Source organism: Impatiens glandulifera, chromosome 4, assembly GCF_907164915.1.
Source record: "Impatiens glandulifera chromosome 4, dImpGla2.1, whole genome shotgun sequence".
NCBI classification, from domain to species: Eukaryota; Viridiplantae; Streptophyta; class Magnoliopsida; order Ericales; family Balsaminaceae; genus Impatiens; species Impatiens glandulifera.
This window is the reverse complement of record NC_061865.1, coordinates 41768388-41787624: the sequence shown is the minus strand read 5'-3', so window position 1 is coordinate 41787624 and position 19237 is coordinate 41768388. Positions and strand designations below refer to the sequence as shown.

General features: G+C 33.4%; 2 protein-coding genes across 2 annotated transcripts; one reads left to right on the top strand and one right to left on the bottom strand.

Annotated features, from left to right (window-relative positions):
* Positions 1-1138: 1138 nt before the first annotated feature.
* LOC124936632 (D-aminoacyl-tRNA deacylase) lies at positions 1139-4916 on the bottom strand. The gene is made up of 8 exons (XM_047477145.1): positions 4817-4916; positions 4656-4747; positions 2450-2516; positions 2287-2317; positions 1649-1789; positions 1530-1555; positions 1397-1455; positions 1139-1322 (listed from the first exon to the last, which is right to left on the bottom strand). Exons 1-8 carry the CDS (start codon positions 4856-4858, stop codon positions 1283-1285), a joined length of 498 nt encoding a protein of 165 aa, XP_047333101.1. The 5' UTR covers positions 4859-4916; the 3' UTR covers positions 1139-1282.
* A 7690-nt stretch (positions 4917-12606) lies between these two features.
* Positions 12607-16989, top strand: LOC124933678 (cell division control protein 48 homolog E-like). The gene is made up of 9 exons (XM_047474117.1): positions 12607-12761; positions 12904-13069; positions 13793-14021; positions 14325-15091; positions 15178-15399; positions 15483-15554; positions 15626-15907; positions 16029-16388; positions 16484-16989. The coding sequence occupies exons 1-9, from the start codon at positions 12730-12732 to the stop codon at positions 16787-16789; spliced, it is 2436 nt and encodes an 811-aa protein (XP_047330073.1). The 5' UTR covers positions 12607-12729; the 3' UTR covers positions 16790-16989.
* Positions 16990-19237: the final 2248 nt, after the last annotated feature.

Sequence of the window (19237 nt, the reverse complement as noted above, 5' to 3'; positions counted from 1 at the left end):
TGACAATCAAAAGACCCTAAAAAAACTGATTAGTAGCATTCATACATTCTAAAAAACAGAGATTCAAACCTAACCATCCCAGCCTGAGATTTTCGCATTCCATCTATTTTCATTGAGATGCATTCTTCCTCTTCCCCTCCTCTTCCTCTTCCCCTAACGATAAAATAAGATTGTATTGAAGAAGATGATGAGTATTGTTGATTCTCATTTTGAATTCTCTATTTGTACAAGCCCGTTCTGATTTGATAGAAAAAATTATTTCTAAAAATTTCAGGGCTTTTACCTTTGTTATCTTTAACTTGAATTTCTGTATTCTTGTCTTCATTATGTTTAGCTTCGGCTTCAGACTCCACATCGATTTTAGAATCTTTTTCATCGGTTTTAGAATTCTCTGTTTCAGCTTTGAAATTCTGAGTGTTTTTCTTTTGAGTTTCCTCAACAACAACTTGAGGTTCATCTTCCCTTTCCATCCTGATCCTTCGCATTACAAAAATTTTTCTTTTCCTCTTCACCTTGATTCCCTAGTTATTAGAGTCGATATCCTGTCGTTCGTGCTGATTGTGTCGATCATGTCAATCGTGTCGATCGTGCCGATTGTGTCGATCGTGCCGATTGTGTCGATCGTGCCGATTGTGTCAATTGTGCGCACGTTCTTGAATTGACAAGCGACTTTAAGCGACTAGCAATCGCGACCACAACAAGCGAAACCGTGACCTTGATACCGTATCGATCGTAGAACTCTATAATTAAGTTTGCTTGGGCGAGAGTAATACTAGAATGGGCGAGAGTAAATTTCACATTGTAAAAAAGAAAATAAGACCAATCTGGCATGGATCCAAATGGTACTTTATCAAGGAACAAAGTTCTAGATATTCAAGAATTAAACTCTCATAGTGACTAGAGAGGAATTAACTAACCAAATTTCATTCAATTCCCGCCATCTTTGCAACAACAATAAACATAAGCCTTATTATTACTCACCTAAACACCTATGGAGGAAGTTGGTTGCATTATTATATTACTTTTGGGGTCGTGTAAAAGGTTAATTATAGAAAATAAGCTCAGACGTATTACTTGCATAACTAACTTATTTAGACGTATAAAGTATTCGAAGTTAATGAAAGATCCAAATGATAATATATCAAGGAACAAATTTATAGAAATGCAAGATTTGAGTTTCTCATAATGACTGGAGAGGCATTGGCTACAAAATCTCATTCAATGCCAGTAAAAATGTGTCTTTGCAACAACAATAAACAAGAGTCTTATTAACAACTAAGACCTACTGAGTCTTGTTATTTGCATCATTTGAAGTTTTGGAGCTGCGATTAGGTTTAAGATGAACATATCAGAGTAAGCACTTTCCAGGTTTTTAATCACATTTCAGGACACTCACTTGGATGGTTGTGATGAGTCAAGTTGCATAGTAACTGGTCCATCATTAACCAAATTGACCTGTTGCCATAAGATAGTTAGGTTAATGTAATACAAAAAAGTTTACTAGAAACAATAAGGTTGCATACACTCGCCTTCATCATCGCTCCAAATATACCATCTTCACATAGCCCAAGAAAGAAAGCAGAGGAAATCATTAATAAACAAATGGCTTCTTATCTATCTAGGATAAAAAATTGAAAAAGTCACATACCTTTGACTACATCAGGTGTATAGGATTTCTTGAATCTATTGACAAGGGATTCATAGAAGACCTTGGCTCTGTCAGGTGACATGGCCACATGAAAATCCGGCTTGTTACCCTTTAAAATTCCATACAATGTAAACTGACTCACTGCAAAAGAAAAAGTAAAACAAGATGAAATACCCAATTCCAGATCAAATTTGGCCAATATGAAATGTCAACATCATTTAGACAATGCAAAATGTTAGGGTGAATCCAGTTATGTATTAAATACTGCGTCAATTATTGGATAAACAAAAAAAAACATGGTCATGGGGTAATATTGCAATATGTATTCTTTTAATTTAAAAAAAAAAAAACAAAAGAAGCAGGAAAAAAGAAAGACAAGCTTAGATCTCTTTTGGCAAACAGCATATGGCTGTTGATTGTATACACAGACACCAAAATGCAAGTATTTAGCACTTGATTTTCAAAATTAACTAAAGAAACCTTTCAAGTGAATAAATTATAATTCTATAGTAAATTGACATAATCCCATGAATGAAGCTCCTCAATCAACTTTTCATAACAAACCTGGAAATGTAAACTGAATTCAAATGTATCATAGAACAAAAATATACAAAATTATCCGATTTTATACTTCTTACCAAGCAAAACACTTAAGCCCTTTTGCATTACCTGCCATAAATCATAGATATGTTCAGATCAACAAACAGCAACGGAACTGGAGAAAAGAAATCAAGAAATTACAGTGCATTGATAAATTTTATAAGTAATAGGAAATATGAAAGAGAGAGAGAGAGAATTCACATTCTGATCCCAAGTTTTCCCACTTTTCTCATTAGGAAACAATCTCATGTTAAGAACTTTCCGGCATCTGCATAATAAGTTAAATCCCTGTTAAGGAACTGATAACTCACCACCAAAGTCAAAAGAACCTAAAGTAGGAAAGGACGAATTTGTAATTAGAGATTACAAAAGTTAAGGATATTGGATTCAAATTCAATCCCTAGAATCAAGGATAAATGATCTCTACATGTATATATTCACTGTAATAGTAATGAAATCAGACAGCAAGAAATAAAAACATTTTCTTCCTCCATTACAGCATCTTGCTCTCTCTACCTCTATCTTAACTTTCACTTGGCATCAGTGCCTATTCAGGAAAGCTTTGAAATGCAATATCAAATGACAGAGCCACAAATTACACCTGATTAAACACTTAACCACCCTCAAATTAGACCAGAAGAGCTATGCACTGTGGAGGTCACATATAATCCCAGCCTCAAGGGAGATTGATTGTTTGGCTACTTTACAGGGTAACTGAACCACCCAGGCAGGCTACTAACGTCTGTAAAACAATCAATCTCCAAAAAGTTGTTGAAATATCTTGTGTATCTTCACAAGCTGTCACAATTAATTGGGTGAAACTCCACACAGATGAGTATTTCCATTACCTTCTTTTATTTACCTTAGCTTTATGTCCTCCAAGGCCACATGGCTCTGAATTTTTAGTAACACTCATCTTCATTGATTGAAGCTCTAAATCCATAGTCACAGTCAGTACTAGAACATTCTAATATCCAAAGAGAAACTATTTTTCTCAGCGATTATCAACAGTCGAAGCGAAGTTTTTATGGTCATATTTCGAAATGTCAAGAGTAGCTCTGATACCAACATAACAAATGTACGGTTTATATGAGAAATTAGATGAGAAAAAGATTAATATAGATAAGAATGGAATAGATAAGCTAGATATGAGAAATAGTCTTGTCATTCAACATATAATATCTAGTAAATTTACAATAACTACTGTATTTATAATAGAACTAACAATATGTATTTAACTATAATATCCTACTAATGGGCTAAGTCCTGCCCATGAGACCTATATTGGTTATGATGGTATGCAAATCTTTGGGCTTCTCTATTATAACTAGGATTTGTAGAGTCAATGTCAGATACATCACTATTGCTGTATCACAGTGTTGAAATTACTGTCAATGTTATTGTGTGTGTGGACGACATCTCTTTTAAGGGAAATCCTTGGCTTACATACATTCTAGCTTCTCCATTGAGTGCACCTTCCATTCAAATATCTTAGACAACTCAGCTAATTTCTCAGTGTTAAAACTAAAAGAACTAAGGAGGGACTCTTTCTAAAAAATAAAAATATGTTGGGGATATTCTCACATGGGTCGAAATGACTGAAGCAAAACCATTAAATAATCCAATTGCGTTTGACACCTCACTCCTGACATGATGGTGAAGCGACTAGTTTGAATATCGGAGCTTTACTGAGGTCATACAATATCTTACACTGACTCGGCCTGAACATATTTTTGCAATCAACCGTGCTTGTTAATTCATAAAGGCCCTCACAACCCACTGGGGTGTCATCAATCAAATTCTGAAATATCTTCAGTACACACCACATCATGGTCTTGTATTTTGACTTTTATCAGTTATCACTTACCTTTACAGCTTACTAGATGTTGATTGAGTTGGCTGCCCCAATGATCGTGAGTTAACATCTAGTTACTGCATATTTTCTGGTAGCAACTAGCAAACTCATTTCATGAAATTCGAATAGAACAACAAGTTGTGGCATTATCCACCACTGAGTCTGAATATCGGGCACTTGTAGATACCATTGCCCAATTACGTTCTCCAATATCTCCTAGGAAAATCCCCAGTGTCCATAAACTCTATACTCTATGATGCAACATCGGTGTTGCCTTCTTTATAGTCAATCCAGTTTTTTATGCACACAAATAACTCAGCATATTAGCTACAAGCACACAAGACTAAATTGCGGATCTTTTTTGCTATAGGTATATCATCTCGTCAATTTTCTCTTCATCAAAACAAGCTTACGGTGTGCCTTCCTATTTGGCTTGTGGGGATGTTAAATAAGACTATAAAAAAGCTCGATTTCTCTCCTAATATTACTAAGACCCTACTACAGAATAAGAACATGGAGCAAAAGGAGAAATAAGAGAATAAGAATTAATACATGTAATCGGCATCTGCGTCGACATCAGACTCGTGAAGACCGACGAGAACGAGAAGACCGGGCCCAATCTCCGATACGACGCGGCCCTCCACCTGCGAGTTTATATTAAGCCGAATGAAGAGAATAAAATAAATGCCTTCAAAGAAGTTGTTCTGGCTGACCTCAACGCTAGCGGAGACTACTCTCTGAACCACTGCTCTCATTGCTTTACTCTCCGACAAAACACAGAACTTCACTTTCACGACGAGTCCGAACAATGTTTTTTTTGTAAGTTCTCTTTTCAAATAAGAAAATTAATATATATAAAAAAATCAATATTTAAAACCATATTCACGCTTCATGTAAAACGCGTGAGTTATTATACGCGTTTTATATGAAACGTGGATGTAGTAAAATGCGTATTTTCATTATACGTGTTTTACCACATTCGCGTTACATGTAAAATGCGTATAGTATTACAGGTCTATACATCAATGAGGACAAAAATCAGGCTTTCTATGGAGGGGTTAATAAAGAAAGGAAAGGAAAGGAAAGAAAACATATTCAATATTATGAGAATCAAGGAATGTGAACTACCAGTGAAATACCTTGGAGTACCCTGTCATCAAAACAACTCTGATACAATCATTTCAGACAACTAGTAGAAAAGGTTAGAAATTATGTCTTGGGTTGGGCTACGAAAAAACTGTCTTATGTAGGTAGAATCGAGCTCGTTAAAAAAGTCATCTTTGAAATTATTGGCTACTAGGCACAACAGATAGTCATCCCAAAAAAAGTAATGGTTGAACTCGATAGAATCATGAGAGACTATATCTGGGGAACACAAGGCAGAGGAGGAAAAAAAAATCAAATGGGAGGATGTTTGCACTCCTATAGAAGAAGGCGGACTAAGAATAAAAAGTTGTGTTGAATGGAACAAAGCCCTCACTATCAAGAGCTTATGGGAGTTGGAGCAAAAAGCGGACTCCCTATGGGTCAAATGGGTGCATACAAGATTTATGAAAAAAGAGCAGAGTATCTGGACACGAAGCATCAACGAAAGAATGGCATGGTCATTGAAGAAAATCCTAAAAACAAGAAAAGATGCCTTTCAAATGGTGAAAACCACAATTGGAAATGGAAGAGGGGTACTATTCTGGCATGATCCTTGGCTGGATAATATTTCCATTATATTCAAAGAAGAAATGTAAGAAAACAGAGTTAGAAGAGAATACATCAAGTACTCATTTAGAGACGTCTATGAAGGTAGATGTGATTCACTTTTGAGGTGTATTCCAGAAGGTGATAGAATCCTAAACCTAATGAGGCAGATGCAACTCAATGAAAATAATGATGAAATATGCTGGAAAACAGAAAGCAATAAGAAGTTTATTACAGGAAAGGCATGGGAAATGGTTAGAACAAGAGGATATGAGGTAGATTGGCATAATGTGGTATGGTCTTCAAAGATTATTCCTCGTCACCAATTTATTCTCTGGCTGGTATATAAGAAAAGGTTGACAACAAAAGACAGAATTCGAAAATATATAAACATTCTTGATATCAACTGTGTTCTATGTTCGAGAGTTGAGAAAAACATAAACCATTTATTTGGGGAATGCTCTTTTGTAATACAAATCTGGAGGATGTATGCTGCAAACATTAACATCATCAACTTTCCAAGAATATGGGAAGAAATCCAAGAGTGAATGAAAAATAAAGCAAAAAAAGATTCTTCTATGTAAGTATGTTGAAATGATACTTTATAGCAATAATCTACAATATCTGGAAAGAAAGAAATTCAAAAACTCACAGTGGAAGAAGTAGAACCGCTGAAGATATTTGGAGAGATATAACTTCAGATGGAAATGCACTCATTCAATCCTGGAGAGGAATCGAAAGAAATGAAGAGAATAGAAAGCTCTGCCAGATATGGGATATTTAGTTTGAGAAGGTCACAAGTAGAATAAAAGTAAAAACGTTGTAGACGCTAATTGATTGTAGTTATTGTCTGTAATTCAATTATTGTTTTCATTGTCAAATTTATAAATTGTCTAGATCTGATCTTAAACTTTTGTATTTTTTTCCCTCTTTTGAGTTTTTTTAATGAAATGGTACTAAGCTGTTTTCCCAAAAAAAAAAATTAAAAAAATGCGTATAATAACTCACGTGTTATACATAAACGCGAATGTCGTAAAACGTGTCTTTCATAGTATATAAACTTAATTTGCTCTCATTTAAAAAAACTCGTTCCATTCATGACTCTCTCTCTCTCCAACCCATGACTCTACTCTCCAACTTCCACGACTCTCCAACTTCGTTCAACTCAGTTCTACTTCGTTCAACATGACTTCAACATCATCATCGATCAACTCTCATCATCGTTCGTCGTCCGTCTCTTCGTTCATATATTCAGGTGGGTTTAAGGTTTAGGGTTTATGTGTAATGTTCTTATTATTTTGGCGTTTATGTGTATATATATTGATGGATAATCCTTAGTTTTTAGAATTTATGTGTAATGTTCTTATTATTCTGGCGTTTATGTGTATATATATTGATGGATAATCTTTAGCTTTTAGGGTTTATGTGTAATGTTCTTATTATTCTAGCATTTGTGTGTATATATATTAATGTATATTTGTGAATAATCCTTAGCTTTTAAGGTTTATGTAGCTTTTAGCGATTATGTAGCTTTTAGAGTTTATGTGTGTATGATGTTGTTTATCCAATGTTCCATTAATATATGCGTATTACATCTAAATCAGCGTATTGTAATGTTCTTATTCTACATGCATGCATGCATGGTTTAGGGTTTATAATATTCGCGTATTCTACTTCACGAGCATTGTACGTATGTGAATTGCAACTTGATTTGAATTATTTGTTATGTTTTATCCAATTTTCGTGTATCATTTGATGTTGCTTACTTGAGTTGTTATGCTTACTCCAATCTGGTTTGTTTTTTTACTTACTAGTTATTCATTTTTTGTAGATGATGTCGATCATAATTTCTGAGTTTGTTTCTATGCTTTCATGGAAAACCAATATCTCAAACATTGCTACTAAGTTTGTTGCAATGGATCTAATGGAAAGGGTAGAGCAAACGCCATAATAAAAAAAGCATTACACATAAACCCTAAACCCTAAACTCACCTGAATATAGGAACGAAGAGGCGGACGATGAACGATGACGAGAGTTGATCGATGATGATGTTGAAGTAATGTTGAACGAAGTTAAACTGAGTTGAACGAAGTTGGAGAGTCGTGGAAGTTTGAGAGTAGAGTCGTGGGTTGGAGAAAGAGAGAGAGTCGTGAATGGAACGAGTTTATTTTAAAATGAGAACAAATTAAGTTTATATAATATGAAAGATGTGTTTTACGATATTTGTGTTTCATGTATAATGCGTGAGTTATTATACGCGTTTTACATGAAACGCAAATGTGGTAAAACACGTATAATGAAAATACGCATTTTACTACATCCGTGTTTCATGTAAAACGTGTATTATAATAACTCACACATTTTGCATGAAGCATGAATGTGGTAAAACGCGGTAAGTGAGCGCGAGAGAGGCAAGACAGACACTTCGCAAGGCGAAAATCTCATTTTTGCAAGGTTTATGAAGCGTGGACAATTTTTAGAATTAAACTCATTATCAGGCTTCCCATTTCAATCTATAAACACACAAAAAAAAATGTTTACTTTCTTAGAAAATAAAAATAATATTCTTTGTTTTATCATAAATATTAATATACATAAATATTAATGAGTTGAATGCCACATGTATTTGTCCAGCTTATTGTTTGATAAAGAAGTGTAACTTCTCTTTTAAAATTTAAAATTTACATAATAACAAACATATAACTAATTTTTCTAAATTAATAAATAATTTTAAATATATATACTAAAATATATAAATATAATAAAAATTTAATGAATTTATACACTGTTATTTTAAATTATAAATATATATTTATTTAATTGAAAAATACATATAAATGAAATTAATAATAATATATTAAAAGCATGAACATATATTATGGGCTTTTATATATTTATGTATCTTTTTAAAAAAAAATTAAATATATATTTAGATATATAAATTCAAATTGTCTAAATTTTATAATTTTAAAAAATATTTATTAATTTATAATATAGAAAGATTAATAATTATAAAAACAATTATGTAAAATTATATGAGTGAATTTTCACTATTTTTATTTGATTTTATTATATTATTATTATTTTTTATTTATATGTATTTTTATTTTTAAATACATATATAATTTGAAAATAATAGTGAATATTTTTTTAAAATATTTTATTTATTTATATATTTTAGTATATATATATTTAAAACTAATTATTAATATATATATATATATTAAAAATATATATTAAAAAAATGTTCATATATTTTTTGATTTTATAATGTATATAAATTAATAAATATATTTAAAATTATATAATTAAATATAATTTATTTTATTATATATAAATATATATACTTTTAAAGTTTTTAAACTATGTTAATAAACATATTTATCTTTGTTAAATAATATAATTAAAATGTATAGAGTTAATAATAATATGGTAAAGAGATAAAAAGAGAAAATAAGTTTACACAATTGGTATAAATAAGTTAAAGTTTTATTTAACATTTTTTAGTTATTGGTTAACCATTTGTTAATTTTTTAATATAATTCTCAATTCTAGATAAACTTTTAGATTAATTTATGTATTACAAAATCATCAAAGTAAAAGAAGCGTGTATGTGTGGATTTCCTCTTCAAAATGTGTAAAGAAACTTAATTATAAATTTCATATGTTCATTTTTTGTGTTGCAAAAACAGTGTGGGAAACATTAGTGTTTTACAACCCAATTTTTAATATTAATATAATTTCTAATTAAAAATTATTTTTAAAATTATTTTATACATACTAATTTTACGAGATTAAAATAAATAATTAGTTTTAAAACAATATTTTATAAATCGGATTCCAAATTAACTAAATTCTAAAATATTTTAAAATAAAACCTAAGTTGAGTAAATAAATAAAAATAATCAAACATATAGAGTCAAATGAAAAGATATATAGTATACTAATGTTTTTTTATCTGTATAGTACGAATTAAAAAAGATTAAGAAAATAAAATTTTAAGTTGGTGAAAAAAGTGGTTCCGACCATCGTCGACGACCGCTAAAAGGATTTGTTCATTAGAAGAAACAATTGAAATCAATCTTAATATATAAAAAGATCTTTAAATTGTTTTAACTGAAAAAATGTTAAACTATAAAAAACGAGAAGATCTAACTAACTTTGAAGAATGAGGACGAATATCGTCAAGAATGTTAAAGAAGAAGTCTAGAAACAACTCGACCAAAGATTCATTGAAGTCGTATACTATCTAGAATAAGTCGTCAACGTAGTCTCAATTGCAAATAAGGATGAAAAGATCCGAGTGTGTTGATTATCGATATCTCAACAAAGCAAGTCCCAAAGACAACTTTCCGTTACCACACATCGATGTGTTAGTCGATCAAGTCTTAATGGCACCTGAAGATAAAGAGAACATGAAGTTCATCACATAAGTCAGGACGTTCTACTATCAAGTATGCCTTTCGAGCTATAGAATGGATGAGCAACGTACCATCGAGCATCCACAATGATTTTTAACGATATGATCCACAAGGAAGTAAAAGTCTACGTTGATGAATGATCGTCAAGTCAAGAGATCGAGAATGACACATTTAGAACCTCGACAAGTTGTTACAACACATTTGAAAGTTCCAACTTCGACTCAATCCTTAGAAGTGCACCTTTAGAGCAATAACAAGAAAAATGCTAGTCTTTCTCAACACGCAACTCAGAATCAAATTAGATACAAGTAAAATCGAACTAATCATGTCCATGCCTTCCCCTCGAAGTGAGAAAGAAGTGCGATACTTTCTGGGAACTGAAGTTTGTCAAAGCCTTTTGACGGAAGATGACGATGGTGATTGAGCCGGTGCTGAAAAATTCCAGTACATAAGCCATTTCATAAACAAGTTAACCGTGACATGTGATCTATTGTTCAAACTCCTCAGGAAGGATGAAAGGTTCGTCTGGGATGACGGTTGTCAGAACACCTTCAAGAAGATCAAGGAGTATCTCAAGAAACCCTCATATTCTTATGACTCTCATGCCATGTGTTCCTCCAATCCTCTACTTAACATTGAAAGAATTTGTGATGGGTAGCCTACTCGCTCAAGAAAACGAAGAGAAGATCAAAGTCGTAGTATACTACATGATCAAACAAATGACAGGCTATGAGCTTAACTATTCACCAATAGAAAAAAATTGTGTTGGGCCTTAGTATGAGTTACTAAAAGACATTATATGTAAGCCCATATATGATCAAGTTGGTGTCAAGGTTATACCCAATCCTCCACCTATTCTAGAAAACGTTGTTGACACCCAAGCTAACCAAGTGGATGATGATTAACTCGAAGTACAACATAGAGTACATAGTCCAGAATTTTATCAAGGGAAGCGTTGTATCCGACTTTCTTGCAGATCAACCTATCGAAGTAGAAGACAATGACGAGTTAGCATTTCCAGATGATGAAGTGATGACTTTAGACTCAACAACTTGGAAGCTATTATTCGACAGGGCATTAGGAAAACAAGGCTAATGCATCAAAATCTTTCTCATCGGCCTTGTAGGAATGTACAATCCTATTTAGGTAAAGCTCGAGTATCGTGTGACGAACGATGAAGGAGAGTACGAAGCATGTCTATTTAGTCTGAAGATAACTCATAAGAAATGAGTTAGACTATTAAAAGTGGTAGACGACTCTAACTTAGTCATTTCACAAGCTCGAAGTGAATGACAAATAAAATGAGAAATCTTAAAGTTTTATCATCAACATTTGTCAAAGCTGATAGTTAAGTTTGAACATTAATCTTTACGCACACTCTATGAAGTCAGAATCGATTCGTAGACGCATTGTCCACGCTAACGGCAATGACTCAGATTCCCGAAAGAATCAAAATCAAACCCTTAAAGATTCGACAAAAGTAAGAGCGAGACTTCAAGAAGAACACATATTATTATATTAACTTTCATTAAAAAAATTGATAAGATTTGAAATGATTGTGTGCAAAATTATGGAAGGAAGGTAAAAAAAATAAATTAGAATGGATTGTTTGTTTGTTTTTTCTTTTATTATATATTTTTCTTTATAATAATAATAAAAAAGTGAATAAATAAAATTAATCAAATATATAATTTGTAAAAGGAACTGTAGAAGCAAATTATATATAAAGGAACGGTAGAAGCAATATATATAATATAAATATTATATTATATATATATAATATATATATTTTATATATATTTTTATATAATTATATATTATATATAATATATAATTATATATTATATATAAAATATATAAATATATATTTATATTATATATATTATTTATAAATTTAAATAAAAAATAAAAAATAAAATCTATTTTTTCTCTTTTCCTTCTTTCTATAATAATTTTATTATATCTTTCCTACTATTAAAATCATCTTGTTTTAACATTTTTATTTTTTAATTTTAGAATAAATAAGAGAATTATTTATCGAGGGGAATAAGAGAAAAATAAATTTTAATATATATTTTTTAATATATATATATATTTAAAATTATAAATATATATAATAATAAATTTATATTTATAACAAATATATATACATATAATTATAATATTTTTTAACCTATATAATTATATTTTTTTTTAAAAATAATAAAATTTATATTTAAGTATATTAATATATATAATATTTAAATATATTTTAATGATGAATGTAACTCATTCAAATTAATTTTTAACTCCTTTATTATTAATCATGTTTTTATAATATTTTATAAATCTAGTCATATATGCTCAGAATCTCCTCTCTTTTACAAACAAGAAAACTTTTCTTTCATTACAAGAAAGGGAGCACCTCTTCTCTATATAAGTATCATCTCTACCTGACTATCGGCCTAACTCTAATTCTCTCTTACTTGCATTCCCTGAAATTGTGGTTTCTCTCTTTGTCAATTACTTGAAGATGAGTAAGCAACCCGAATCATCATCCGAATCGTAAATGCCCCTCTTCCTTCTCCGTTCCTACAGATCGATACAATATTTTTGTTAATTATTTGATCAATTGCTTTCTTAAAGGTGGGTTTGATTACAATCCCTGGCAATTGATTTTGATCAATTTTTTCCGATTATTCTGTAGGAAGGGGACGAAAAGAGACTTTAGTACTGCCATATTGGAAAAGAAGAAGGCGCTGAATCGGCTTATGGTGGATGAGGCTGTGAATGATGACAACTCGGTGGTTGCTCTCAATCCTGAGACGATGGAGAAGCTTCAGTTGTACCGCGGCGATACGATCTTAGTGAAGGTTTGGTTTTGCGTTTAATTCAGTTGGTGTTATTCAATTGCATGTTATCAAATCCATGATTTAGTTTGTTTGATCTTCCGATGTTAGGCTTTTTTTTTGAGATACAATGCTGATTGATCTTTTGATTTTAGGGTTTTTATGCGTTTACAATTCTGTTTAATTAAGGACCCATCTTTGGTTGTTAGATGTTGCTGTGCTGTGATTATGCTAAGAAAAATTCAATCTTTAATACTTTCATATTATTCTAATAAATCTGTAAAATCTAGGGTTGATTGACATAAGATGTACATTTTAAGATTCATCTGAAGTAGCTTTTTGTTATAGTTTTAACAAGTTAAAGGATGGCTTGTTGGCGACAGCAGGTAATATCCTACTTAGCATTAAACATGTCATGTCATATTATTTATGTTAGAGAATTGAAATTGTAACCAAATTCTGGTTTATGATGAGAACAATTCATAATAATCTGAGTCTAAATCTCAGCTAATGTCTGAATAGATATGAAACAATTATTGTTGTTGAGCTTGCATTCTTATAATAATACAAGAAATCCAGGTCTATATGGTTACTAGTTTCATGTTTAACATCTTATGAGTAAGATTGTCTATTGTTTATTCTTTTCCTTGTTTTTGTTCTTTGAATACCTGCTTCAATATTCTGTAATTACTTTCATGGTGGTTCTGACAAACAATATGCTTTCCTCTTACCTTGTTTGGTGTTCAGGGAAAGAAAAGAAAGGATACTATCTGCATTGCCCTTGCTGATGACACTTGTGATGAATCTAAGATTAGGATGAACAAGGTTGTCAGAAGCAATTTGAGGGTCAGACTTGGAGATGTGGTTTCTGTCCATCAATGTCCTGATGTCAAATACGGGAAGCGAGTACATATCCTTCCTATTGATGACACAATTGATGGGATAACTGGAAATTTGTTTGATGCATACCTCAAACGTAAGGTTTAGAAAATAAATATTTAGATATCTTTGATTATTTTTATAATAATTGTGCTATAATAACCCTTTCTTTTTTACTGAGTTCAATGATTTTGGCTTCGTTTGTTTGCAAGTATGCTAGCTGATTATTAGACTTTATTTATTGCGATATTTGGAGCTGTGAATAATGTTAAGCCTAAGATTGAGTTTGAATATTGGTATATAGAATTTTTCTATCAAATCAAACGATGGAAGCATTTTCTCGAAAAAATAATGACGGAAGCATGTGCAATACTTAACTGAATTTATGAATATTTTGCAGCTTATTTCCTTGAAGCATATCGTCCGGTAAGAAAAGGTGATTTGTTTCTTGTAAGAGGTGGAATGAGAAGTGTAGAGTTTAAGGTTATTGAGACAGATCCAGCTGAGCACTGTGTTGTTGCTCCCGATACTGAGATCTTCTGTGAAGGAGAACCTGTGAAGAGGGACGATGAAAACAGGTTAGACGAGGTGGGTTACGATGATGTGGGTGGTGTCCGTAAACAGATGGCTCAGATTAGGGAATTGGTGGAATTGCCTTTGAGACATCCTCAGCTCTTCAAATCTATTGGTGTTAAACCACCAAAAGGAATATTGCTTTATGGGCCTCCTGGATCTGGAAAAACATTGATAGCACGAGCTGTTGCCAATGAAACTGGGGCTTTCTTCTTTTGCATCAATGGACCAGAGATTATGTCCAAGTTGGCTGGAGAGAGCGAAAGCAATCTCAGGAAAGCTTTTGAGGAAGCAGAAAAGAATGCACCATCTATTATCTTCATTGATGAGATTGACTCAATTGCTCCCAAGCGAGAGAAGACAAATGGGGAAGTTGAGAGGAGGATTGTGTCACAGCTCTTAACGCTCATGGATGGACTTAAATCCCGTGCTCATGTTATTGTAATGGGTGCAACAAACCGTCCGAATAGCATCGATCCTGCCTTGAGAAGATTTGGAAGATTTGATAGGGAAATTGATATTGGTGTTCCTGATGAAGTTGGCCGTCTCGAGGTTCTTCGTATTCACACCAAGAATATGAAACTTTCTGAAGATGTAATAATAATAAATAGATAACTGGCTAACTACAATATTCTTCATTCATTCACTCACTCACTCACTACACTAATATTATTATGTAGGCTGACATGGAGAGAATTTCCAAAGACACTCACGGTTATGTTGGTGCTGATCTAGCAGCTCTGTGCACGGAGGCTGCCCTTCAGTGCATCAGAGAGAAGATGGATGTGATTGATTTAGAAGATGATAACATAGATGCTGAGATACTCAATTCAATGGCAGTTACAAATGAGCACTTCCAGACGGCCCTAGGAACAAGCAATCCTTCTGCTCTGCGTGAAACTGTAAGAAGAAGGTTTCATTTTACTGGCATTTTCTGTTGCAACTCAAACTTGACTCATGAGTGCTTTCTTTCTTCTGTGAGCAGGTTGTTGAGGTGCCCAATGTCTCCTGGGCGGATATTGGTGGCCTTGAAAACGTTAAAAGGGAGCTTCAGGAGGTAATGTTTTCTAGCTTTATTATTAAATCTTAAAATTTTAGAGAAAACTGATGTATTTTTTTTTGACGCAGACTGTTCAATATCCAGTGGAGCATCCTGAGAAATTCGAAAAGTTTGGCATGTCACCTTCAAAAGGAGTTCTTTTTTATGGTCCACCCGGATGTGGAAAAACACTACTGGCCAAGGCCATTGCGAATGAATGTCAAGCAAACTTCATCAGTGTCAAAGGTCCTGAATTGCTAACCATGTGGTTTGGGGAAAGTGAGGCTAATGTAAGAGAAATATTTGACAAGGCTCGCCAATCTGCCCCTTGTGTCCTCTTCTTTGATGAACTAGACTCAATTGCTACTCAGGTAGACCATTTTTTTCCCTAGCTAAGACTCTCAAACTCATTGTTTGTTTCATTGTTGGATTTATTAAACAATAATAATAATCTATGAATGATTGTTTGTTTGTTTGTTTAACGCTCGGCAGAGGGGAAGCAGTGTAGGAGATGCTGGAGGGGCTGCTGATAGAGTCTTGAATCAACTTCTCACGGAAATGGATGGAATGAATGCGAAGAAAACTGTGTTCATCATTGGCGCCACAAACAGACCAGACATAATTGATCCTGCTCTTCTAAGACCGGGTAGACTTGATCAGCTTATTTATATCCCTCTACCAGATGAGGATTCAAGGCATCAGATCTTCAAAGCCTGCATGAGGAAGTCCCCTGTCTCCAAGGAAGTGGACCTAAGAGCCCTTGCAAAGTATACCCAGGGCTTTAGTGGTGCTGATATAACGGAGATATGCCAACGTGCATGCAAATATGCCATCAGAGAGAATATAGAGAAAGTAAATTCGCTATTTCTTTTTTCTTTTCTTCTGGATGATATATAGATAATAAGATGAAGAACAAAATGATTGTTCTGATCTGGTTTGTCTTCCAGGATATTGAGAAGGAGAGGAGGAAGGAAAATCCCCAGGCGATGGAGGAGGATGCAGAAGATGAGGAAGTGACAGAGATCAAGGCTGCTCATTTCGAGGAATCCATGAAGTATGCAAGGAGGAGTGTAAGCGACGCAGACATTCGAAAGTACCAAGCGTTTGCCCAGACATTGCAACAGTCTAGAGGCTTTGGTTCAGATTTTCGTTTCTCTGAAAATACCAGCACGCCAGCTACAACTGGATCCGAACACCCTTTTGCTCCTTCCTCTGCTGCAGCTGCTACTGATGATGATGATCTCTACAGTTAGCTAGCTTTCTTTGTATTATCAATTCATCTTTCTCCTCTTGCTCAACACTGTTATTAATACTTGTTAGTAGTAGTTTGGGCATCACCTCTCCATTCATGATTGAAATTATAATCTCTAAAACCTGAAAAATTAACCCCAATAACATTGGAGTCCATGGTTGCAGAATTTTTTTCAGTTCTACCAATTTTTTCTTGATTGCTTCTCTTTTTTACTTTTGTTATTTAATATTTATATTATTTTTTTTTTAAATTTGATTTTTAAATTTATATTTACTTAATTTATTTAAGTTATAAATTAAATGCAGGATCTGCAATTGATAAGAATTAGAATATGAATACAGGATTACTCTGAGTTTAATTCATCCGTAGTCGTATTTAAGGCAGTATTTAAGGCAGAATCATTCACCTCTCTACAGTACACTCTAACTGCCTTTGTCAGATGTTACTGTCCTTTTGTTATAACTGATACAGTTACACAACTACTACAAGAACTACCATCGGTTGTGTACCAGCTTATTCCCAAACTAAAACCTGCTATGTGTGTACAGCTTATTAAAAACGAAATTACTGAACATGTCGACTTTGTTAACAATTCATCGATTTATTAAGGGTTAGAAAACCTAACCCTAAAATACTCTCATAACATTAATCTCCCCATCAACACTTGTTCGTCCACGAACAAGCTGATTGAAAGAAGCTGTGTCTCCCACTGTCAACACAAACTGAGAATACTTTGTCATCAACCATGACTCTTCCTCCCAGGTAGCATCATCATCTGAAGCGTTAGACCACCCGATCAAAAATTGTCCAATACTAACTCCATCCTTCCAAACAATTCTCTCATCTAGAATTGCCACTGGTTCTACAAGGCTGTCCTCTTGTAGGATAGGAATATGAGGATTGACTACTGCATTTCCCACCTTTTTCTTTAGCTGAGAAATATGAAGCACATTGTGCATTTATGCTGTGGAAGGAATATCAATCTTGTAAGCCACTTTCCCCACTCTTTCCATTATTTAAAAGGGTTCATAGAACTTAGGGCTGAGTTTATGCATTTTTCCTCTCACCGAAAACTGTTTGTATGGTTGTAGCTTAACAAACACCCAATCCCCCACTTGGTAAACACAGTCGACCCTTCTCTTGTCTGATTGCTGCTTCATCCGATGTTGTGTCCGTTGGAGATGAAACTTCAAAAGTTTCAATGCCTCTTCCTTTGCCGACAAACTGCTGTCCACTGCCTCAATCCTTGAGTCCCCTGCTAAGTATGAATGATGAACTAGTGAAGGTTGACCATACATGATTTCATATGGTGAAGATAACGCTGCCGAGTGGAAGTTTATATTGTACCACCATTCAGATAAAGGAAGCCATTTTACCCATGACTTAGGTTTTGACCTTTCATACAGCGCAAATAAGTTTCCAGGCTTCGATTAACCACTTCTGTCTTCCCATCGGTTTGTGGGTGATATGTTGATGACATTGTCTGCTCAACACCTTGCATTTTACACAATTCTTTCCAAAAAGTACTCACAAATATTTTATCTCTGCCACTTACAATGGTCAGCGACATTCCATGTAAACGAAATATATTATCCATGAACACTTGAGCAATATCACTAGCAGAAAGTTGGTGTTTCAACCAACAAAATGAGCCATTTTGGAGAGTTTGTCCACCACTACAAAAATAACTGAATACGCATTGGCTTTAGGCAGACCTTCAATGAAATCCATGAAAATATCACTCCAAAATGATGTAGGAATAGCCAAAGGTTGCAACAACCCTTTATACCCTTGATTCTCCAATTTCTGTTGCTGGAAAATAACACAGTTTCTCACAAATTCTCTAACATCTCGTTCCATTCCCCTTCAAAAATACGCTTGACGCAGTTTCTGATATGTGACCATCACTCCTGAATGCCCGCCCACTGTTGAATTATGCATTGTTGAAATAACATAAGTTCTCAAATCTCTATCACAACCCACCACCAAACGCCCTTCTTTACGCAGCTGACCTTTGATGAAGGAAAACTCTTTTATCCCCGACGGATCTGTCTTCAAGGTTGAAATGATCTTCTTCAAGTTCAAATCTTGACTCCACGATTTCTCAATTTTTTTCAATAAAATTGATGAAAATTATGATATTGCTGAGCAAGATCCCTCTTCTGAAAGTCTCGATAATGCATTTGCTGCCACATTTTCTTTGCCCTTCTTATATTGTACTGAAAAATTGAATCCAACCAATTTGTATAATCACTTCTCTTGACTCGGGTGTTTAATTTTCTGCTCCAATAGATATTTAAACGATTCGTGATCAGTTTTAATCACGAATGTCTTAAACTGTAAGTAACTCCTCCATTTCTCAATTGCATGTAACACTGCCAACATTTCTCGTTCATATGTTGATGAGGCTTGAAGTCTTGGCCCTAACCCTTTGCTGATGAATGCAATA